We start from the raw sequence: 25,492 nt of genomic DNA, 5'->3' as shown, positions 1-25,492 counted from the left end.
ATCGCTTCGAGCTCACTCAGTAAGGCTTTATTTTCTTTCCTTTCATTCATGGAAATGCCTTCTCTTGATGGCCATTGATCCCTTGCTGTTAGCTGTGAAAGCTGTAGCTTTCTTTACTGATAGGAGATGGTGAACGCCTGCCACCTACTGCTGCATCTGGCTCCACAGCGTCATCGTTACCCTGTCTGCAAGGTACAAATGACGAAGGTCTGTGTGACTTCAAAGTCCTCCAGGTATGCAGAGAGGGATGTCTTCCTCCTGACTCGTGTGCTGTGAAGTTCTGCTGGGATGCTGAAAAGAAGTTTGTGTTCTTCTTGATTATTTATGGTTCTCTTTTATGCACTCCACCATTGAGTGACAGTTAAATCGCTTAATTTCTTCATATGACTTGATTCTTCAAAATAGTCTCTGATTTCCTTGGAAGTTACATTGGATGAATGATGAAACATAGGATGAGTGGTTTCTACAATAACAAAACATTAAACAACAATCACTAACAGAGGTCTGATTTGTCTTAACATTTTCTTGGAAATTATCAACATTTCATGTAATCCATTAGATGGCGCCATCATGCCATGTTAAATTATGTTATGCTAAACTCTACATGGTAATCTACCATACACATGGAAAGTTACTACTACTGTGGTTATAACATGAATATAATGTTGTACTTGACAGACACACATGCATCCAAACACTTAAAGTCTACATATTACACTTGTCTGGCAATAACTTTGTCACCTCGTGGCCATATGCTAACATCAGCAACTTAAAAGACTTAGCATTTAAGTTACGAACAATAGGCAAAACTATCATGTGTTTGGTACAGTCCAGCTTCAGTTGGCCTTTTCAACAGGGGACGATACCAGACAGACAGCCTCACCTACCCAAACAGCACCGCCCACCAGGCGTCATGCAGCATGCTGTGACGCTAAAGTCAGGCATATTTCAACACAAAATGATGCAGTAAAATTAATCCATGTTTTTATTACATCCAAACTAGATTACTGCAATTCATTTTACTCAGGCTGTCCCAAAACATCTCACTCCCACAGATATTGTATTTCATTCATTTTTATATTATTATTATTATTATTATTAGTAGTAGTAGTAGTAGTATTATACCGTCGCCACTTTCAACTGGAATTTGACCCCCTCAATATGCTCAAAAACTCACCAAATTTGGCACACATGTCAGGTCTGGCGAAAAATTTGGTAAAATGTAAAAAATTAACCCTATAGGTGCCAAAATCTGCTCTCTAATGCCACCTATGTAAAAAAAAAAATGGTAATGGCTTTGGTGGCCATTAGAAATGTCGTAGAGACATGGAACCAATGCCAAAATTTTGGGTTTATAAATCACTATAAATGATACACTGACACCCATGAGCTAACTCCAACAGAAAGTTCACAATATGCCTTTCAAAATGACTCCACATTCCCGCAATAACTGCTTATTCATTTCTGACCTTTTTTTTTTTACACATATACATTATTGTATAAAAAAATTAATAACATTATACATCAATACGTTCATAAGAGTCTGCAGAACTGACACACGAAAGAATTTTTGAGATAAGACTTATGGTTATGGAAAAATTACAGTTTGTTTGAAGAGTACTTTTACTTTTGATTTTTAATATAAAAAAAAAAATCTGATAAAACTCTTACTGGTCAAGTAATTAATGTGTGTATGGGTAGTACAGTGGTTGGTAAAAACGTCTGTCTCACAGACGACATGGGTTCAAATCCCAGGAGGAAATGACTTTTCCTTTAAACGAAGATTTGCTGCATTCCATTATGGTTATGTGACAGTTTGTACACAGAGGAAAGAGTACACACATTACGATTTTTCCAAAATGAAAGCCTTATTAAAAATAATACATAATGGGCCGGATCTACTAAGATCCCAATTTGCTTGTAGTAATTTGCTTGCGCAATCTAGAATTTTGCGTGTGGGGTGTGACCACGGTTTGCGGGTGATTTACCAAGATTGCTTGCGCAAATTACAACAGGTGCAAAGTCTTGCAGACCGCCCTATTTAAATGAGGGTTTTGCGTGCGCTACTGGAGACAATCCACTGGAAAAACTGCAGTGGGATAAAGCAGCACTAATGGGAACGGTGCACTGAATGATCCAGAGGAACGGAAATGTAACGTTGGAGGAGTTTTGTCATAGAAGGTATTACATGACTCAGTCATTCATTCATTTATTTTTCATTTTAAAAGTGTGTGTGTGTGTGTGTGTGTGTGTGTGTGTGTGTGCGTGCCTGCGCGCGGGGTGGGTGGGGGGATGTATTTGGATAGAAGGACTGTCAGGCGCACATAATTTTGTCACACTGTAGCCCAGGGGTCTCAAACTGGCGGCCGCAGTATGTGAATTTGTGGCCCCCCACTTGATACCAAAGGTTAATGTTAGTGCAGCCCACAAGTTTTTTCTCACAGGATCTATTTTTTGTGGGGGAATTTATTTAAAAAAGTAATTATTTATAGCTACTTGTTGCGTTCCCTTTCATTAATGTTGATGTTCTGAATTCCGACGCCCGTGAACGCACCTCGCATATGCGCGATTAGTGAAGGAGGACGCGACAAGTAAGTGACATACAAATGTATCCTGTCCCAGTCATGGCTTTTTCAAAACCTACCGTGGAGAGAAAGATTAGCGACAAGCACAGACAATTCCAGGAGAAGTGGGAGATGGAATATTTATTTGTTGAGCACAGGAGGACCCCAAGGGGTCTGATATACACAGAAAAAGTTTCAGTGCACAAAGAATACAACATCAAACGTCATTATTGAACTGGACATGATGAGCATCTGCAAGACATACTGAGGGTCTCAACTGCTTCCTCCCCGAAGCCAAATGTGGCTCATGTGTGCAGGAGGACGCACTGCCAGACGTCTGGGAGCAACAAGAAGTCAATGGAAGTCTGTTCTGAAGAAACGTTCATGTTTGAAGAAATGTTCATGTTCAGAAGAAGCGTTTGTGTTCAGAGGAAGTGTTCTTGTTGTGGAGTACTTGATGCGGCCCAGCCTCACCCAGACTCTACCTCCAGCAGCCCCCAGGTAAATTGAGTTTGAGACCCCTGCTGTAGCTATAAGTCGGCGCGTATTTTTATTCACAATCATCAGGACTGGAAAAGAATCCTGTAAAGTGTGTGTGTGTGTGGGGGGGGCGCATATGTCTCAGTTATTTTTTCTTCCATCACTCCAAAAATGTTAACATGAGGGTGAAAAATATGTTCTCTGGATCTGGTTTCATCATTTCTTTGTCTCCTAACCGCAGCCATGTGTGCGCACTTACGCATCCAAACCGTTTGCACCTCCTTTTGAGACGTGGTAAATATAGACGCAGTTTCTATCAGCAAAATTGCTTTTGGGTTTGATAAATCACTTTGCGAGTGCTAAATTAATATATTTACATTTTCTCCTCCCACAACACGCACAACTGCGTGTAAACGCCCCATATTGCATATTCATTGAGGCAAACGTACTGACTGGATGCAGATGCGCTATTTTGCACCTTTGAAAGACGCAACCCTTATTGCGCACTGTTAGTAAATCAGTTTGGACATTTTTTTGCGCGTGCAATGAGTTTGCACACGTATTAATACGCGCAAACCTTTGATAGATCCGGCCCAATGAGTATTAAATAACTTCTTTTCATTTTTATGACCACATGCTCGACTATTTGTACAATTTTACTTCATTGAAAATTATTCTTTGTCACAGACACACACATGCACACACAGTAGGGTTTTTCAAAATACAAGTCTCATTAAAAGGTGATTGTGGTTTGAGCAGATGGCCACTGGTGTTCTGTAGACATGAAAGGAGGACTGACACGAAAGGGTGGGGGCTGCTGTCAGGACGGAGAGGTGTGAGTGGAGCTGAGGTGTTGACGGTCACGGAAGGTGGAACGCACGGGAGGCGGAAGGCGTGCTGCGAGGTCCCACCTAATGCTGCTTGCACCTTTAATATTGTATTTGTTATTCTCAAAATGGGATTAATGGTTAATGAACAAAGGCTGAAATCTTCCAATATAAATGCTACTGTGTGAAAGTGAATTCCTGTTTTTTTATTCTATTGTTTTTTCAGTAATGTCCTCAACATTTTGTCATAACACAACTTCATTCCATATATCATGTGATGAGTTGTTGTTCTCAGAACTAAAACTATGCCTGTTTTTTTGCTGTTTTAATGTAGGTACTTCAGGGCTGAGCTCGTGTCTTTCTATATTCATCCATTCGTTCAATGTTTGTTTTACAGCGTGTGCAGCTAGTGGTAGCAGAGGAGCTAATCATATTTTCTCAATTTTTTAACATTATGAAGCAACACAGTGTTGTGATTGTATTTGAAATCTGAGAAAGTTGATGCTGTAATGATAAGCTTGGCTAGGATCTGCACTTACTCAGAAGAAATAATCAGACGTCTTATTCATGAATTACTCCATAATATTGTAACCTTGTTAATGGAGATTGGCCTTAAAGGACTTTTTACAATTTGCATCACCCACATGTAGATTTTTGTTCTTTATTTTGATGTTGAGTTTTTTGATGAATCACTTTCATTTTGATGATCAATGATTCATTTATGTCCATAAACTAGATGCTCTATTCAGCTCTTATCTCATTTATGATGTAGTTTAAGTTTATTTCAACTATATAATGGTTTTCAATGTCAAATATTTGGAGGAGAGTTGGGGACGATATCGACCAGTTACTTGACTTTTTCCATTTCCATTCATATCGACCTTTAAATGTCCAGTGTCAGTCATCATTGTGCGTTTTTTTGTCAATGTTTAATAGTGTCATTGTTATTACAGAATGTGGGCTGTGACTTCATGATCAGCTCAAATGCTGTGGAGGATCGCTGTGGGGTGTGTAATGGTAATGGATCAACCTGTACAACAGTGAAAAGAACCTTTGAGGAGAGTGAAGGACTTGGTATGTTTTCTACTAAAACAGTCTGCTGTCTTAACTCAGAAAGACCCAAACATCCACCGCTGACCAAAAGCTTTGATCTAAACTGTTAAATACCTGTTGAACCACTGGGAAATACTTGGTGTAAAATGCAGTTCTTCATCTTTTCATGGTCATCAGATATGACCCATTTGGACGTTCAGAGGCTCCATAGTGAACACTGAAACACCGTCATCTTCTGCAACATTGATTCATCAGTAAATCTCATGGAGTTTAATCAATGACAGTTGATAGACACACTGTTTATGTTCAGTAAAAGACATATTTTACTGAAAAAGTTGTTTTGATATAATAACCTTTGAATTTACTCTGAGCTTTGATGAACATATATGATAAGTAAATTAAATATTGGAAAAAAATACCTGATTTTTACTGAAAAATGTAAAATATAATATAAAAAATAGTGATAAAACAGTTGGGAGAGACAAAAAAATCATTTGGAAGTTGTGGCAAAAAGAGTTGTGGGTCTTTAGGGGTTAAATATATGTGTTCTTACTGTTAGTTTGATGACGTGCTCAGTCACTTTATCATATGTAATGATTTGCCACATTTGTTATAATATTGAAAATGATAATTAATGGTATTATGCTGTAACATTGGTTTGTGCTGTATTCTGTACCATTTCATGAGAAACACCACTGTAATGTCTCAGGTTATGTAGACATTGGACTGATACCAGAGGGAGCGTGGGACATCCGTATTGAGGAGGTGGCTGAAGCTGGGAATTTCTTGGCGCTACGAAGTGACAACCCCAACAAGTATTTCCTGAACGGAGGCTGGACGATTCAGTGGAATGGCGAGTACAAGGCAGCTGGAGCAACGTTCACTTATGAAAGGACAGGACATCTGGAGAACCTGACCTCTCCTGGACCAACCATAGAACCACTCTGGATTCAGGTTGGATATTCAGTTTCTGTTGGAATAATCACACTTTCTGCTATTTGTTTGTCTATGTTATTTGTCTGTTTTATATGTCAAGTGCCACTGCCTTTATACTTTCATGCATCTATCGCGTTGGATTTAGCGCTAGTCAATCAATCCACAAGAGGGTGCCACTCTGAATAAGCATATTGGCCAAATAACAGGAAGAAGAGCAAAGTTTTTTTGAGCTAAGAAGAAAAAGAAAGTCAATAATAACAAACATGGTGACGATAGAGGACGTTTGACCAATGTTGATATTGACAAGGGTAGATGTCGTAAATATGTAGGTAGTTTTTCACCAACTCAACACAGTTGCTCTTTGAAAAGTTCTGCCATTTTCGGAAATGAATCTCTTCAAATCTCAACACTGCCCCCCCATGGTTCCTGGTGATACTGCTCCATATTCTCCATTTGGCCATCTGCAGGCTCCCAGAGGACGAACAGAATTATATGTATGCATCTTTATCATAGAGCATAAATGGACCTTTACTGTACTAGAGCCAAATCTACCCACTGCAACTACACACTGAAAATGTACATTTGGACAATGGCGTACATCAGTGACTTTTTAATATCTTGCGTTGTTTCCCCATTTGTGAAATACAAATTCAAGTTTTCCCCCAAGAATGTTTTACATGTGCACTAACACTACATCTTGTGCTTTGCAGAAGACAAATGATTTGTTAACAAATACAAACTAATCAGACAGACCTATCACCAGAATGAAAAAGAATATCTTAAGTCTATTTGCAGGGGACTAGTATTACCAGCAGATCATGTATGATTTAGAAATTACCCTCCCTCGCATCTGTGATTTGTTCTGCACATTCACATGGGATACTAAAAGTCTGGTTTACTTAAATCTACGCCTTCAAGGCTCCTCTCTACTGTATCAGCTGAGCCTGTAGGAAGGTAGAAAAATGTTCCTACCACATGCTGCCATCTCCTGAGACATCATTCTTCGGATTAGATTTCTCTTTCTGCCAATGGATATCCATGCTGTGCAGCGACATGGCTCAAATGAATTAGCACCTGAAATGCTGTCAAAACATTTATTTAGACTTGCCAAAACAGGCTTTGTCATTCTCAGCTGGGAAAATTCTACTGTGAAAGAAATTCTGAAAACTGAATTTGCATCTGAAATGCCAGTCAAATGGTTTGTTTAGACTGAGTAAAGTAGTGTTGGTGTAGTAATCCTAATTTTCAACAGGGAAAGGTGACAAAAATATATGTAGAAAAACGACCTCCCTGATAATATTTCCAATCAAACAGATTCATGTAGGATTAAGATCATATTAACTAACGGACATCATTACTAGAGGTCCACAGTTAACACTAGTCCAGTGTGAATAGTCTTTTATTGTCTTTTTAATAGTGCTGGGCAGCGATTAAAATCTTTAATTGCAATTAATCGCGTGGATTTCTGTGATCAATCACAATTAATCGCATAGTTATATGGGGGGGTTGCTGGCATCAACAGCGTGTATTGCCTTTAAGTGATATTTCAGACTCAAAGTACTCTGGTGATAAAAAAAAAAAAAAAAATCCACATTGCAGTGCTTACAAACAACTTTGTCCTTCTCAACCCCACCATCTGAAGACATTTATAATGAAAATGTCCATGTAAAGGACTGGTACTTTTCTCCATGTTCATGTCCACACCAGTTTATTTCCAGTTGTGAGTGATTGACAGGGGTCGTAAGACCACTAATAAGTACTAATACTAATAAGCCCAATAATATGTGATGTTCAGTTGTTAAAAGCAAGCAAAGGGGGCCCTCTAGTGGCAGGAATAAATTGGACTAATGTATGTTTTGTCCTTGCGGTGTTCCCATAGCCAGTTTGGGCATAAGAAAGAACTAACCAGTGACGTGCAGTGGGGTTCATGGCTGGGGAGGCACTGACTCTTTCAGAGCCAGATCTACAAATATATGGTGGCCTGAGAAACTGGAATAGAGAGAGTGAGCAAAAGGGAATGGCCTGGGTATATGGGCTCTGCATCAAGTCAGCATAGGTAGACTGGCAGGAACTCAACAGGAAACCTTCAAAAAGAGCCATTTCAAACTAAAAATAAAAAAAGTTTATGGTCTTACCTTTATTTGTACATGAAATCCATGCGCAGATCCTGGTGAATTAAAGTGTATAAAAAAAGAACAAAGAAGATTATAAGCACATGAATATGTGGACTCACAGGCGCCATCTATCATGAGGCAGGGGTACTGTTTGCCTCCCCTAGTGACTTTTTCACTGCGGTTTTATGATTAATCTGCGAGCCTAAACACGTTACAGAAATACATTCCATACGTTATGCAGATTATGGAAGGATAGGGCATATAATCACAGTGTTTGAAAGCATTTTAACTGTGATATACAGAGGGACAGCGACACAATATTTTCATCGGGTACCAGCAGAGTTCATGAGGGGAGTAGACAGTTCTCCGGGAGGCACAGCACAGCGCTGCCTCACGGCGCATCTCCTCCTTGTATTTGAACGGAGCATGCGGAAATTCTGCTATTCTAATTGACAAAAAAAAAAAAAATAATAATAATAACAATATCGGATTTGAACGGAAAATGAGTTTATAGGACATACCAGCTGACAACAATCAACATTTATTATATTTTATAGTCAAGTTTTTTTTCTTTTCATGATTGACAAGGGAGGCTCTGCCTCCTCTGACTGCACGTCACTGGAACTAACAGATACATTTCTTTCACTCTGTTTGTAAGGCCCGAAAAACGTTTGCCTGTGAGTATTTTATGTTCAGTTGTTGTAAGAATGAATAGTATAAAATATCTCTGATGTGAACCTTTGTTGCTGAATAAAAAGACGTTGTAAATCTTAAATTAATCTGTAAATGCTAATCGTTAGCATGTCTATAGATTTTCCAATTCAAGTTAGCATCGAGTTAGCGATCTTTTTCCCATTCATTTAAAAGTATAATGCCATGTAAATCTACTAAGGCAATGAACAGAACTGAGACATATTTTGTATGTATGTTGCAGTTTTACAGTGGGTCTCAAGTAAAAGATTTGGACAGAAGTTTTCGGCGTCCGGCTTTTCTTGGGAAACCTGTTGTCTATCTGCCGAGCTAATTGCTACATGCACACAAGCAGAGGCAGAAAAATATGAGTTATAATAAAACGGCATTAATATGAGATTAAAAAAATTGTCAGTGTTATTTAATGAATGCATTAATACGGTAATAACACGTTAACTTGCCCAGCCCTACTTTTTAATTTGAATAATTTCTTTAATTATAATTTTAATCATTTTCTTTTTGAACAGTCTTTTTAATGTTTTGTGTGTGTGTGTTACAGCTTCTTTTTCAGGAGACCAATCCAGGTGTGCGCTATGAGTACACAATCAATCAGAATGTGTCTGAAGACAAAGACAAGCCTGTTTCAGTTTTCTTCTGGAAATATGGTTCGTGGACAGAATGCAGTACCAGCTGTGGCACAGGTAAGAGAAATAAGTCGCTCCTGAAATCATTGACAGATAACCTTATGGACGTCTCTGCCCATATTGCTTATAGGTAGAATTGCAACGGTCAAAATGATGATTTTACCAAGAATTAATTATATGTATTAAAAATGGGAATCAGTTGTCAGGATGGGGGGTGGGGCAAACTGAGGTGGGAGGGACAATCTCCTTCTAAAGACTTCAACTGACTAACTACAGCCAGGTAAGGAGAAACATGGCAGGTGCACCTGATGACCACTAACGACCTGTGGGCAAGATCCAACCAAGAAAGAAAACAACTGTGGGGTCTGTGTCTGGAACAAATGACACTGACAAGATGGGGGTTCACCAAATCCAGATATATAAATAATAAAAGTTGACAGTAAGCCTATCTCTTGTCAATCCCCTCTACCATGTGTCGTTGTGGAATTTTCTGGAAAAGACAAAACACCGCCAGACGACAAAACGCTTACAATACCCCTTTGGCCAGTTGGCCGAGGGCTAAAAACCAATGGGCTACCTTTGAGTTGATCTGGGCTCCAGTAGTTGATCTTAATCCAATGCAGGCGCCTGGTGTCAGGTCTGGACCTGGGCTTTTCGGCACCTCTGGGGGTTATCTCTGCCTCTGTCAATCCATCCTGCCTCCATGGTGGGGGGATTGCTGCCCTGGGGTTCTGCTTGCTGATGGCCATGGGGGGGTTTGCCTGCTGGTGGTGCCCAGGGACAGTGGCTTGGGCCCCATGTGGATGGAGGGGATGGGGAATTGACTTTACCTCCTTATACCACGGGCTGATCAGTGGGTTTTGGGTGGGTGGGGGCTGTGTGGGGGAGTTATGGCCCTGTGAGAGGGGGACTGGCCAGGGGGACCCTCTTTCCGTGTGAGGGGTTCTAGATAGGGCAGTGGGGGTGGATGTGGTCATCCGTGGTTGCCCCCCCCCCCCCCCAGGGGGTCTGCTTGAAAGTAATAACTCTGAGACAGAGAGAGTTTCTGTTGGTAAATCTGATTGTAATTGAATTTGAAATCAGTTTGGCTCATTCAGACAGATAAGACACACAAGTAGTTCCATCAACAAGAGATAAAAGAAAAGTCTTTTAGCAAAAACTGGGTCTTTGATGCTGTCCTAAATCTAAACACCTGAGGACCATTCATTCTTTAAATAGAAAAAGAAATATCAAAACTACGTTTTATAATGTAGTGGCATTAAACTAAGCATGAAGTCCTTTAATATTTGCTGTGTTTGTCATATGATGCAGTACAGACATCTACTGAATGATGCTTTTTTTTTTTTTTTTCATCTTTCACATTCAGTCATTAGATTATGATGGAGAGGAAACAAAAGCAAACATTGTATGATAATGAAATCCTTTCCTTTCCTTCTTGCATATACAGGGTGGGGAAGCAAAATTTACAATGAACATTTAGTTGTTTTTTCTCAGCAGGCACTACGTCAATTGTTTTGAAACCAAACATATATTGATGTCATAATCATACCTAACACTATTATCCATGCCTTTTCAGAAACTTTTGCCCATATGAGTAATCAGGAAAGCAAACGTCAAAGAGTGTGTGATTTGCTGAATGCGCTCATCACACCAAAGGAGATTTCAAAAATAGTTGGAGTGTCCATAAAGACTGTTTATAATGGAAAGAAGAGAATGACTATGAGCAAAACTATTACGAGAAAGTCTGGAAGATACTATTAAAGAAGAATGGGAGAAGTTGTCACCCGAATATTTGAGGAACACTTGCGCAAGTTTCAGGAAGCGTGTGAAGGCAGTTATTGAGAAAGAAGGAGGACACATAGAATAAAAACATTTTCTATGATGTAAATTTTCTTGTGGCAAATAAATTCTCATGACTTTCAATAAACTAATTGGTCATACACTGTCTTTCAATCCCTGCCTCAAAATATTGTAAATTTTGCTTCCCCACCCTGTATACTACATATCACATGTTTTATTTTTACAGGTTGCAATATGGAGTATGGTGCTGATCCATCCTGCTTATATTACGCCAATACATACATTAAGAATGTCACACGTCACTGTTTAAATCAACAGTTTTCTAATAATAAGCATTTTTATAAAGAAATAACAATTCTATATTGTTATTTACTCTTTAGTCTGATGATAAACTATACAATAAATAATTCTGATCCTAGTTTTTCACAGGGATCATTTGTGGAAACGGTGACATGGCTGCCGAGCATCAGTATGATGGGATCTGGAACAACCATGTCACATCCGTCCACCAGCAAAAGTTTTCACATACACGTGCTATTCAAAATCCAATATTTCTGAAAATATAGCTTCCACTGTCGAATAATATCAGTAGTCTGTGCACAAATGGATTAGCATTATTTCAACACAGTTCTATGCATTTGTTACAACTTTTTTTTTGGACAAAAATGGCCACTCATTTGACCCCCTAAGTAAATTTTAGCTGAAGTACAAGTGTGACAGAAAGGACAGTAAGCAATGCACTCCACCACCATGACCTCTGAGCATGCTCAGCCTGCTAGACTCCACTACTGGAAATAAGACACGTTGAAGCTCATTTACAGTTTGTCAAACAACATTTGGACAAACCAGTGAACTACTATGAGCATGTGCTCTGGTCAGATGAGACCAAAATTGAACTTTTTGGCTGTCACACAACACACCGTGTTTGGAGGAGAAATGACATTGTACATCAGCCCAATAACACTGTACCAACAGTGAAGATGGAGGTGGAAGTATCATGGTGCAGGGCTGTTTCTCTTCCTGTGGTTCTAGCAGACTTTATATCATTGAAGGAACAATGAATAGAGCTATTTACAGAGAGATTCTTGCCATATTAAACTTAATAAAACACAGGTTAATCTCAGATAATGAGTCGTTCTGAACAGGTACATTCATCCCAATATAGAACACACAGCTTTATAAAACTTCTGAATGTTTTTTGGATGTACAGAGATCCAAAAATAATTCTTTGTGTTTGGAATGTACAGATCTCTGACAGCTTCCTTCTCAGATGTCAGTTGGTCGGTGGTTCTTGCAATATCTGTATAATTGCACTAAAGTTAAATAAGGGCTAAATGAATGAGTTTCACACTATGACTTGTGCCTTATCCACTTTTCAAAAAAGCATAATGACTTGCCTTAATGTCTACATTTTTACTGATTTTTGCTCACCAAAGAAATTATTTGGGGAGGGGATGTTGGAATGTTAAGTGCAGCAAGAAGAGAGGAATATTATTGCTAACACACAAGTCACAAATAACAATGTTCTTGTTTTTTTTTTGTTTTTTTTTTAATTATGATATTCTCAGCAATAATATCTTTGCTCAGGAACATTGTTGCTGAGTCTATTCGCTAATGCACATTTTGTCCTCTCCTCCACGATGTCAAATGCCTTGGTGAAGTCATCTTTCCATTGTATTTTCATTTTGACATACTCCACATAATCAAGAGTGAGGGAAACATTGAAGATGCAATCAACATTACCTCAGCCAGAAAGTGACAATGTTTTCAGGTCTAGCTTTACGTATACAGTATCTAAGGGTTGAGTTAGACAGTTGGCAACTGGGGACTCAATCCAAAGCAGACTGTGGCCTGTCATAGGTCCTTGACCATTGATGACTGGCCCATAGGGTGCACTGTGGTGCCATCCCCACTTCAAATTACTTAGAGAGGAAGGGCTATTCCAAACTCATATGAGGCCTCAGCTACAAAATAAAACCAATGCTGAAATATCTTAAAGTTGGATCCCATAGATTTACCCTGAAGGTTCTCTCTACATGTGCTCAGTCCGTTGTTTTCCCCAGGACATCATTGTCTCTTTCATTTTATTTGGAACCTCTAGTAAGTGTTCTGGTTTATCTTTTAATTATTTTTCTGAGATCACTTGCCTGCTGTGGTTCATAGGTTACACTAGCAAGGCTGTAAAATGACCTGTCACACAATGCTTTTTTTTTTCTCAATATCTTTATTGAGTTTTTCATATAACACACAAAAACATATAGGAAAAGAATAAATACAAATATAAAGCAAGAGGCTGGAGAGACATGTATGGAAGGTTCTGCCATATGTGACAAAAAATAAAATAGTTTCTGTTCCTTCACACATACGTGTCTTTATGAATAGCCAAATATAGAAAGACACAAACCAGCATAGATAAGCACACAAACAAACAAGCAAACAAACAAACAAACAATGCTGTCTTAGACAAAAACAACCATAACAACAAAAAAACAACAGGGGATTGGGTCATATCATACATAAACAAAAAAAAACATATATAACACATAGAAGTGAGAATAGGGGGAACCCCCACCCCCAAAAGACAGCATCCAGTTTTGTTTTGGTTTTCTTTTGTTTTCATTCCACCACAGTAGCATCATTATCATTCAGTGCATATAATCCAGGTAACCTGCTGTGTGTTGATCCATACTGGACTTTCTCACTTACGGCCCACCAGGCCCTTCAACACAATGGGAGTTAGTCTCGTTTGTCTGTCACACAATGCTTGATAAAGGTCACTTGTTCTAGCTCGCTGGTCCATGACCTCTGACCCCTTCTGTTCCCACAGTTTTATGCCTTTTTCCGAATATGATCACTTCAGACTCTGAAAGACCAACATGGCTTCAACATGACAGTTCACAAACTGTGATGTCTTGATTCCTCCATCCATTATTAATTAAAGCAAGTGTCTCTGAAATTTTAAAAACATTTTTAAATTATTATGATAAGATGATACAGTACTCATCTTATATAAGTAGTTCAAATCAACATTTATATATTGAAGTTGTTTCACTTCACTATCGATCCTGTGGATTGGAATTACGTTCTACATGTCATATGTTGAATGACAATAAAGACTCTTGAATCTTGAACCACTTAGCACTTATTTCTCCTGCCTCTCCTCTGTTTCGGTTGATTGCTTGATTGGACCAATTACAGCAGTTTCTGCCCTCAGAACATCAGTCGGTAAGCAAAACGTCCATCTGCAGTCAGTTTCTTCATATTCTCTAATGCAACCTCAGTCTTCTTGTTATGCCCCAAACCCCCACTGGTAACAACCCCAAGCTTGGGAGAGGCAGAATTAAATCATAATATCCATATATCAGTGTTTGTTCCTGCTGCTGTTTTATGGTATTTAGTTGAAAAAATCAAGTCATTGGCTTTTTGTGTATTTTTCTCCTTTATATCTTTCTCCCTTTTGCCAGTTTTTCAATCTTGCAAAGCTGTCTTGTTCTTCAATAGCTGTCTTTGAAGGTGTAAATTCGACATCAGATGCACGTTATGGCCCTTCGTATTCTCAGCGCAAAGGGCGTAGACAGGTGAACGACTGTCTCTGCAATTCTGAAAGGGTGGAAAGGAGGTGGATGAGCGTAATGATGAACAGAGGAGGAGACCAGTCTGTCACAGCCTTTCGAGACGAAGCCTTTATGTTCTGCTTAGTGTCACATAGCCAAAAATCTGGATCTGATACAGTTCGTAATAACAAGTAACAAAACATAGTCCTATTCCTGCTAATCCTATTCAAGAAGGGGATTTTTAATCTTTTCTTCTGAAGGAAGAAACTGATTTGTGTTTGTCTGAACACTCCCAAGGATTGTATTACTGTCTTTTTTCCTAAGTGGTAAATAATTCTGCAGCCTCACATTCAGGGGTTTTGTCTACACAGCTGTTGATAACTGCTATTCACTGGTATTACAGGTGTTCAGAGGCAAATTGTTCACTGTGTGGAAAAGACCACTGGGATTGTGGAGGAGTACTTCTGTGACCCTTTAACCCGACCTGAGGATAACCAAACCAGGTGTAACAAGGACCCGTGTCCACCCATGTGAGTTCATCCTTGAGACATTATTTACAAACGGACATTGGGTCACTCCTAGGGTTGACCTCATTAGAGTTCCCCATGTCCTATTTCGGACAGCAGAAAAGGAAACTTGGCTAAAATAATCAGGGATCCTGGAGCTTGTTTAAAATGATAGACCAATAATTATAACTACTCTAATCACTACAGACTAGTGAATATCTGTTTTTCTGCTTTCAGTCAATAAAAACTGTTTGTCATGTTGAGTCTTTAGTGCTATTTTTAACTCCTGTACATAGAGTAACATCAGCTTGTGTCTGCATAGTAAAAATACACCCAGCCAGTGGATGTTAACATGGATTTTTCACTTCTTTGTAACAATGTGTCCTATTCTTGCCCAAGCAGCTAAAATGTGACTTGGTTTATTATGGGTATTGTGCAATTAAGAATGATAAGACAAGACAAGACCTGACAGTCGGCAGCAGCAAATACAAAAATAAAGTGGATGGAAGACAGGCTGAAAATGTACGTGGGGAACATGAAACATAAAGAAAAACCAGGAAATCTGCTATTTCTATAATGGCTAAAATTTGCTTAGAGGTCTTATTTCTGTCTTTGTGCATAAGAAATCAATATAAGTGAACCCTCAAAGGAACTTTGTGTTGGTAAATGCAAGTTATGCAAATGGACAGGATTTCAGCTCTGTTGCAACATGTTGATGGTCATATGAACTATGTTTTCAGGTCGAAAATGTCCAATTTCATCACAATTAATGCTATATTTTCATGTCACAAATGGCCAAGTTATATTTGAACTGAATTTACCTGAAAAACAAATATTCTATTCTTTTAGATTCCCCAATTTTTCTTACCAGATTATATACTACGTATCACATGTTTTATTTTTACAGGTTGCAATATGGAGTATGGTGCTGATCCATCCTGCTTATGTTACGCCAATACATACATTAAGAATGTCACACGTCACTGTTTAAATCAACAGTTTTCTAATAATAAGCAATTTTATAAAGAAATAACAATTCTATATTGTTATTTCCTCTTTAGTATGATGATAAACTATACAATAAATAATTCTGATCCTAGTTTTTCACAGGGATCATTTGTGGAAACGGTGACATGGCTGCCGAGCATCAGTATGATGGGATCCATAACAACCATGTCACGTCTGTCCACTGTCACGCCCGTCCACCAGCAAAAGTTTTCACATACACGTGCTATTCAAAATCCAATATTTCTTAAAATATAGCTTCCACTGTCAAATAATATCAGTAGTCTGTGCACAAATGGATTAGTATTATTTCAACATAATTCTATGCAATTCTTATAACTTTTTTTTTTGGACAAAAATGGCCACTCATTTGACTCCCTAAGTAAATTTTAGCTGATAAGTATTTATATATATTTAGATTAAAATGAAAATAAAAAATATTATATACATATTTACAAAATGTTTGCACATGCACATGGTGTGAAAAGGGGGGGTGGCTGTGGGAAGGGCAGATATGGGGTGTTACTCCATAATGCTGCTAATGTTGTGCTATGCAACATTTAAACAGTAAGGAACAGAATGAACACATCCATCTAAAGCTGACTATGTGTGGCATCCCTGTCATTTCCCATTTTTGTGTCTATGTGTAGATGGTGGGTTGGTGAGTGGCAGAAATGCTCATCCAGCTGCGGGAGCTCAGGTCTGGCTAAAAGGACAGTACTTTGCATTCAAGCGCTTGGCGTGGACGAGCAGAAAGCCTTAGAGCCCAGTGAATGTGAACATATGCCCAAACCGGAGGCCGTAACCTCCTGCAACACACACATGCCATGCCCTGCAGACTGGACGACCAGCAACTGGTCAAAGGTCAGTATTTGCGGAGAATGATAGAATACATTTCAGATACACTGTGTTATCTTTAGTAACATCTATTAGTAAAGTTCTATTAGTTCCAGTCCACTCTCAGGTGGAGACACTCAAAACAGGTGACAGTAACTCACCCGTGGATGCTTTGGAAGCAAAAAGGTAAATTCTGAGGCGACCCACTCCTTCTGTAGATACAGTTGACTCATTCCACAGTAACTAAATTCAGTAATTCTTATTTTCAGGTAACATTGGTCTACAATTTCTAAATATCTGCTTCTGCAATAAAGTGTACTAAATCTTATATACTTTAACAAGATGAAAAGGAATACAAATGGCAAATGTGCTGGTTGGCTAATGTTCTCAAAATGTACAATAAGGTATTATTATATATAAAACATAGTCTGTGTATATTTATACACTGTTTATTTTATTTCATTCCTAACATAAATGAAAGTCTGCCTCCAAATGTTAGCAAACTGATCACATCATGAATGAAAAGGAGCAGAAAGAAGAGAAATCTTCTTTTTTGTAATCTTATTTTCTGTCATTGATAAAACGCTTGTATGTCTACAGTAGCAATTCCAAACAGAATTGTGAAATCAACCTCTTAATACAATATCAGCCATCGCTTACTGCTGCAATTCATCATTTGCAAAAAACTGGAAAAATAAATAAATAAATAAAGTAAACCATTTATTATTCAGTTTCAGTTTTCTTTAACCTTAACCAAACAACCAGGTACTTTGGAAAGAAAAAAAATGAACAAACAAGCAAAGTAAGCATAAATCATAAAGTTGGATTAATGTTGTTTTCAGATACATTCTTCTTTTTATTCCAGTTCATACACATCAGTAATCACCTTTGATCAGGTATTATGATTAAAATACTGAGTCCCAGTTACACTTGATCTACTTATCAAGAATAAATCACAATAATTACGTAAGAAGAGGTAAAATATTTTATTCCAACTTTAGGGGAACAGTGTGTAATAGATCTATGAATCTTACACCGGAAGGAATGTGAAAAGAAACTGTCTTCTAATATGCAGAGAGTGTTTTGAAATAAAACGGGTACATCACAGATAATAATTCCTTTAGAGTAGTTTTGACTTACTTATTTTTATTAGTGACCCAAGTTTGGTAAAGTTTCACTATCTTTATTCTGGAAGCATTCTGATTGTAAACCAGTGTAATTATAACGTAACTATAAATACATTTTACTCACTGAACCTATAAAGTGAAGGTTACCAGTTCAACTAATTCCAGTCATTTTAGTAACATTTTTCTGACTGTCTTATTATTTGATTCATTGTATTATTTCTCTTTACTTTGTTGTTAAAAAGTTATGGATATGCATATTTTAGTTCTATCTTAACTCACTTTTTAAAATCTCATATATATCTTGAGTATTTTATGTAGTTTGTATATTAATATAATCTTAAAGTGCTGAATTTGTTCTTGTATTTAACAACCTTTAAACTACAAGATGGCACTAAGATGGCAAAGTCTGAGAAAACTAGAAAAGCACTTGGACAGTGCAGACCTCTGCCAAGGCTCTCCCTTCATTAAACATGACAAACACCAGTAAATAGCTGAGCAAGGCTTTGAGATCATGGATTTTGTGAGGTTTTTTTTGTTTATTTGTTTTTTAGGAAACAGCAACGTAATGTTTTCAGCGGCGCTAATGTAATGGTTAATTTACCACCAAAAAATGTCAGGGGATGGCACAAACACTGTCATGACCTGTCTGTCTGATGCTGTGGGTCAGAACAGAAGGATGCTGCAGCCGTTTGTACATCACAGGCCGTCTGTTTGTTTACATACCAAACTGAAACCAAACCGTCGCTCAGGCCTTTTCAGAATTCCACGCCGCACGAAGCATTGAAGCCATTTCTGTGTTTGTTGCTGCTGTGGCTGCATGGAATTCCCATTCCCACAATGCACTTTGCAACAAAAATTCCAAAAAGGCCCGAGTGGCATATGGGTTTGATATGTAAACAAACAGATGGCTTGTGATGGCGTACACTTCAAAGTTGTTCACACAGAGGGACATGATTCAGGTGCATTAGCACCGAAAGATTTATGGATTCCTGATAAGGAGGCTATCACTCAGGTTTTACAAATTTGAAGAAAGATTACTGATGAAAATCATATGCTGCTTTAAGGAAACAATGCTTTGATTTAGGACAATTGTAATCAAATAATTTCTTTTAATTGATTTGAGTCGATTAAACATTTCAGCTCTAATCTGCAACTTTATGACACAAAAGAAGTGAGGCATAGTAAAACAACGATAAAAATACCAGTGCTGACTGCTATAGTTTTTAGTACATCTATAAGTACTCTTTCTTTTCTTTCCTCCAGTGTTCAGTGACCTGTGGAAGTGGAGTTCGCCGCCGAAATATAAGTTGTTCTGGAAACACAGGTGTTGACTGTGACCATCAAAAGAAACCCACTGCTGTTGTGACCTGCTCCACTCAGGACTGTCCACAGGAAGTGGATAACTTCGGCACCACTGACTGGTCTGGGAGCGGCTGGTCAAGCAAAGAGGTGTTCAATGAAATCAGCTCCATACCTGAAGCCAACCCCCCTCCCAAATACACCACCAGATCTCAGCCTCAGGGTCATCAGGATAGAAATAACATTGTTGAGGGAGATTTCCACTACCACAATAACATTGAAAATACTGATCATTCTCCGGAAACCACTGTCAAAATTGATGATTTTTACTATGACTATAACTTCATCAACTTCCATGAAGACTTGTCAGATGACTCTACAGATGAACAGGAGTTGGATTGGCCTCCACAGGAACCAAAGTCAATCCACAGCATGAAAGAAAACGCTCATGTCGAAATGACCATAGCCCCGACATCTGCTTCAGCTTTGTCTGCCACAGCAAAGGCCACCACTGTCTACACTGTGAAAACTGAAGAGACGCACAACACACATTTAGACAAAGGAGAAGCAGCGAGAAAAAAATCCATGCAAGAAAAATCAGAACATTTGGATGATTTATTTGCTGAGGATTATCTTCTGCCTGTGTCTAGCACTTACTCACCACCTCCATCAATAGTACCACATTCACAAAGACAAAAAGCTAGACACAAGAATCTGTCGTGGCCTGAAAACTTAAAAAAAATGCCTAGACCCACTTCTGCTACAAGGCAGCCCAAACAGGATGTGGAATGGGAGCAATATGGAGAAGAGGCTGACAGTAATTATGAGGAAGTCACTGTTACTCCAAAATATATTGTGGTCACTCCCTTACACGAAAACTCAAAACCCACAGTAGTACCTGCAACTGAGAGTTTAGAGCAGATGGAGGATAATTTGGATAAATCTTTAACTGGAACAGATATCTCTCCTAACCTTTTAGGTTCTCCCCAACAGGAAACTGTGCGTCAGGTCATGGTCGACAGTTACACAACCCATCTGGATGAAATTGCTTCAGAAATACCTCAAACCACCATAAAATCACTATCACCTGATCTCACACTAGAAGATCTGGATTTCAAGGAAAGTATGTTCAATACAGGCACAGATGCCATGAATAAAGCCAATTCATGGGACCTCAGTCCAACCTCAGCTCCTTTGGAGACATCCACTCCTGTTCAGATTCCATATGTTCTTATCTCAGGTAACCATGAGGTCTCTGAAGACAACGTATCTTTAACTGGAACAGGACTTGTACCTCCTACAAACATGGAATCAGGTGCTCAGCCTTCTCCAACTTCTTTCCAAGCAGCTACAACTCATCAGACAGCCACCAAACCAGCCTTCAGTGAAACTCCTGCAAAAGATTTCACTTCTCAAACTCTGTTGGACGATTTGGCTGATTTTGAATATAATGACGTAATTGAATCCTCAGTGGTGACGACTGGTGGTAAGAAATATCCTGGTCTTCTAACCACTCCACAGCCTTTTCAAACACCACCACAGCTTGTGAAATTACCAATACCTGCTACATCCATTTTGCCAACAAGTCCTCCTCAGAGCCCAGTTCAGACTGTGGCCTCCATTAACACCTACTGGGTCACAGGCAACTGGAGCACAGTGAGTCTCATATTTTTCTTATTTCTAAACTCAGCTGTGTCCCACTATTACTACGTTTGTGCATAAAGATGGACACTGCAACAATTTCCTCTTGCTGTGTGAAAATTAAGCCAAAATCCCACAGTCCTACATGGGAGTCGGACTCACCACTGACATAATTAATTTGGCCGTAGAATGGAAGCAGTGCCTGCATATCTGCATTAGTCCACTTATTATTTATCACTTCTTTGATTGTAAAATCCATTGATACTCCTGACTATTTACTGCTCGTCTTCTGCAGGGCTTTAAAAATACAGTTTGTGTCTTTTCTTGCACTGGGGCTAACCAATCTGCATTGAGTAAACCTTTAAGCTCCACCCAGGTGTTTTCAGGACTGTTCAGAGTACCTACCCTGAAGGTTCCTGTAATTTAACCTGCAGGGGTGATGTACACCAACGGCCCCAGCCCTGTAAAACTACCCAGAAGTTCCTGTGGTGGAAACACGCCTAATTTCATCAACCAACTTGCTGAACACAAAGTAATCAGAAGGAGGATTATTTGAACACAAATCAGTCTCATGACATCTACGCAAATCAAATCAATCAAATTTTATTGATATAGCGTCACATCATAAGAAAAGTTATCTCATGACACTTTACAATTAGAGCTGGTCTAAACAAAACTCTTAAGCCACTTTACAGAAACCCAACAGAATCCTCCAGGAGCAAACACTTGGTGACAGTGGAAGGAAAAAGTCCTTTTAACAGGTTTAAACCTGGAGCAGACCCAGACTCCTGGAGGACAGTCATCTGCCTTGACCAGTTGGGGTTAAAGGTGCTGGAGACTTTCGTGACCAATTTTTCATCAAATCTGTAAAACCTCAGTCATAGCCTAAGTATCACGACGTATCACATAAGTCTTTCTGTGATTACTCCCCTTAATCTCTTGCATTACGGTGAACAGTTTCTTAGTGCCATCCACTATAAACAGTCCATGTGTTTACAAACGAGCTGGGAGGTAACTCGGGCATCTTGAGAATTTTGTCGTGACATGCATTGTGGGAAGCGAAGGCTCGTGCAGCCGCCTGACAGCGGCAGCTGGAACAGACAACGAAAACGGCAGGAACTCCCTTCCTACTGTGCAAATTCCTCCAGCCGTTTCTGTGTTTCCGCGTGTTTGTTTCATCCATATAATACCATATGGTCACGCTGCCACTGTCAGGTGGCAGCTTGAGCCTCTGTTTCCCACAATGCACGTCGCGACAAAATTCCGAAGATGCCCGAATGACCTCCTGGCTCTGTTTGTAAACACATGGTTTGTTTCTGGTGGATGGCACTAAGAAACTGTTCACTGTAATGCAAGAGATTCAGGTGAGTAATGACAGACGGACTAATAGATTCATGATACTGAGATATGACTGAGGTTTGACAGATTTGATGGAAAATTGGTCACGGAAGTCTCCAGCACCTTTAAAGAGAGAGGGTTAATCACAAATAGACATAAATCACCTTTTTTACTGAAAAATTTACTGATTATACACGTTGAGGTTTTAGTTTGGCTTAAGTCAATTTGAAATAACATGGAAGGGATAATATATTGTACTACTTCCAGCCATCAAATGGAGATGTTTTGGCTTCACTATTAGGTAATTATCAAGGTGTCCATCTTTATATACAGTCTGCTGTATTGATCGAACATTAGTTCCAGTCAAAATGTAGTGAAATTAGGCCTAACAGAACTCTGACAAGCAGTTAGAAACTAATCTTTATTTTGTAAATCCAATTGTTTTTGATAAAAACAAAGTTCTATCAATATGGAACTGATTTGTTCTGATGGTTCAGTTCCTTTGCTGAACTGGTATCTTGAGAGAAATTCCTCAGCATCAGAAAACTCATTTGGGTTAAGTCTGCCTGTTAATTTTGAGGAAGACGATTATTTTTGTTAATCCATCAAAAAAAAGCAGAAATTTTAAAAGTTAAACCTGCTCAAATATGTTTAAAGTTACTGCTGGAGTTCAGAAGTTTAGATTTAGAGTAAAAACCAAACTGACCTTTAAATCTTATTTTTAATAATTTGGTGCCACATGATTTAAATTAAAACCGTGATTTAATATGTTTCTTTTTTCTTTCATGAATGCTTGTTTGTGCAACCCAGTACATTGTTTCAGTCTCTGCAATCTGTGTAGACCTAATAAACTTTTATAGTGTTGCACATATTGTTAAAAACAAGTTATGTGGAAATAAGCTGAATATCCACTCTGAGGGCTGGGTTGCAGAGGTGTGGTTTCTCATGCATGCTGGTGTTTGTGGGTAGTGCTCGACCAGCTGTGGTCTGGGTGCCATCTGGAGGACTTTGGCCTGCAGTACCGGCTCAGAATCTGACTGTGATCCAGCCAAGAGGCCTGCACCAGCCCAACGCTGTTACCTGCGCCCCTGCTCCACATGGAGGGTCGGGGAATGGAATAAGGTCAGACGAGTTTTTTTACATTAAATAATCAACACTTCTTTTGTGGTGATTTAAACTAAATATTTTACAGTTTTACACTATTTTACTTCAAGGTATTTTACTTAGACTGTCGTGAGACAGGTTAGTTTTACCCTGCTGATGATGTGTTGTTGCAATAGTGTGCATACACACTAAATTGAAATATGTATTTTGTTGACTTGTATACTTAAATTATGCTAAAAGTTTCCAAGCAGTAAAATCTTTAATTTTGTTGACTATACAGGTTTGTTTCATTTACTCACTTGTCAGTGGTGTGATATCTTCTTTGAGGTAACACAGAATCCCATATGATCCTACAATATTATTAGTAAGAGTAATACAGCAGTACTTCAGTCATACTGCATTATTTTTTCATTTTGCAACTCAACAAGGGAGTAGCAGCTAATAAATTTATATATTTTATTACTGATTTAGCTTGTCAGACAGCAGACCCAACACAGTTTTATAATCCTCATATTGCAATTATTGATGTTTGTGATGTTTTTACTCAGTCTTGATAATTGTTTGCATTCACCTGAAAGTGTCAAAATCACATAATTGATACATTTTTCTATATTTTCCACCATTTGTGCAGTACACAATGGAGAACAAGCAGCAGTTTATTTGATTTTTGTACCTTACTCCACTTTGCTTTTTATATTTAAATCCTGTCATATCTGCCGTGTATAATTTTCAGTAACAAAAGACAAAAACACACATAATTAGTTTTAAGATGTTTAAAAATTGTACATCAGTAAAATATCTCTTCTTCCTTAGGTATTTGTGTATAATTTATTATTCGATTTCTACAGTGGTGGGATATAGTTAAAGCCTCAGTCATAAAGCTTCTTACAAACGATGGGTTTATACGAATCTCCTGGTTCGTACGAGATCTGGAGTTTGTAGACATTTGTGGAGGGAGCAGTAGTTTCATTTGGCTGTCTTAAGAAGTCAGCAGGGATGCCGTTCAAAATGCATGAGCAACTTGAGGCCTCCGTGAGAAAATGATGTGATTTTATGTTGTACTAATAATGTACAGTTGTCAGGGAATTCCCTGGACTGGACCTGGAACTGCGGCAGGATTGGTCAAACAGGTCGTTTACTTTACGTTCTTTCAAATGTCCTCAGAGTAAGCCAGAAATCACATATATTCTACAGAAAGGATAAGTGAATAGCTGATTTAATACAGTCTTTGCTTTGTAATCAAATTTTTGCCAACAATCCATTTGCAAATATGTTGTGTATTTTTTCTCCCACTAGGCTAAACGAAACTTTAAATTTATTTATTACAAACATAGCTCTTCTATTAAAGGAAGCCATGCATATTAGACATTCTGGAATATTTCTTAATCAATGCTAAATGACCTGTTTGACCAATCCCATGCTGCAGTTCCAGGTCCCACCCAGGGAATTCCCTGACTGACAACTGCCCCGCCCCTGACTTGCGCTGAATGCTTCTATGACAGGCTGTATGGTTGTTTGCTTCAAAATATTTTAATTATTAAAAGTTATAATGTGAAAGAATACAATGAATGTGCACTTATCGCTACTGTTCGTATGAATATATTCCTGCCTGTTCATTTCTTCCACTTCGTACTTGCCGCCATTGTGACATATTCTGACAGATATGCAGTGCGCATGTGTAGATGAGATCTGGAACATGATGACCGTATAAGAAAGGGCCAACCGCGTCGCCGTTTGCTGTCGTATGCCTTACTGCAGCCATCACCTTGTTTGTCAGGAAATGCATGGAATCGGATGATGATCGGGCATGGCCGCTGATCAGAAGTGGGCACGGGTGCGAGCCAACGGTGAGCTCTTTCCAGCTTGATATGACCACCTTCGCCTTCCATGTCAAGAAAAGTGGGGAGCCATTTCTCAAAAAAGGCCAAACCATTGCTTCCCTCTGTATTTTTCGGAAGGTTAAAGATGCATAT

At 38.7% G+C, this 25,492-nt stretch overlaps 1 protein-coding gene across 1 annotated transcript in view; it reads left to right on the top strand.

Moving 5' to 3' along the window:
* The window catches only part of adamts7 (a disintegrin-like and metallopeptidase (reprolysin type) with thrombospondin type 1 motif, 7), a 125,339-nt gene that overhangs the window by 83,071 nt on the left and 16,776 nt on the right, over positions 1 to 25,492 (top strand). Inside the window, 8 exon segments of the mRNA XM_030128758.1 lie at positions 4,825 to 4,945; positions 5,634 to 5,878; positions 9,224 to 9,365; positions 15,066 to 15,192; positions 16,824 to 17,037; positions 19,401 to 20,559; positions 20,677 to 21,092; positions 23,385 to 23,537. Of these exon segments, the coding sequence (XP_029984618.1) occupies positions 4,825 to 4,945; positions 5,634 to 5,878; positions 9,224 to 9,365; positions 15,066 to 15,192; positions 16,824 to 17,037; positions 19,401 to 20,559; positions 20,677 to 21,092; positions 23,385 to 23,537 (2,577 nt within the window).

This window comes from Sphaeramia orbicularis, chromosome 3, assembly GCF_902148855.1.
Source record: "Sphaeramia orbicularis chromosome 3, fSphaOr1.1, whole genome shotgun sequence".
In the NCBI taxonomy this organism is placed as follows: Eukaryota; Metazoa; Chordata; class Actinopteri; order Kurtiformes; family Apogonidae; genus Sphaeramia; species Sphaeramia orbicularis.
The sequence above is the reverse complement of the archived record's forward strand: the minus strand, read 5'-3'. Positions and strand labels throughout refer to the sequence as shown.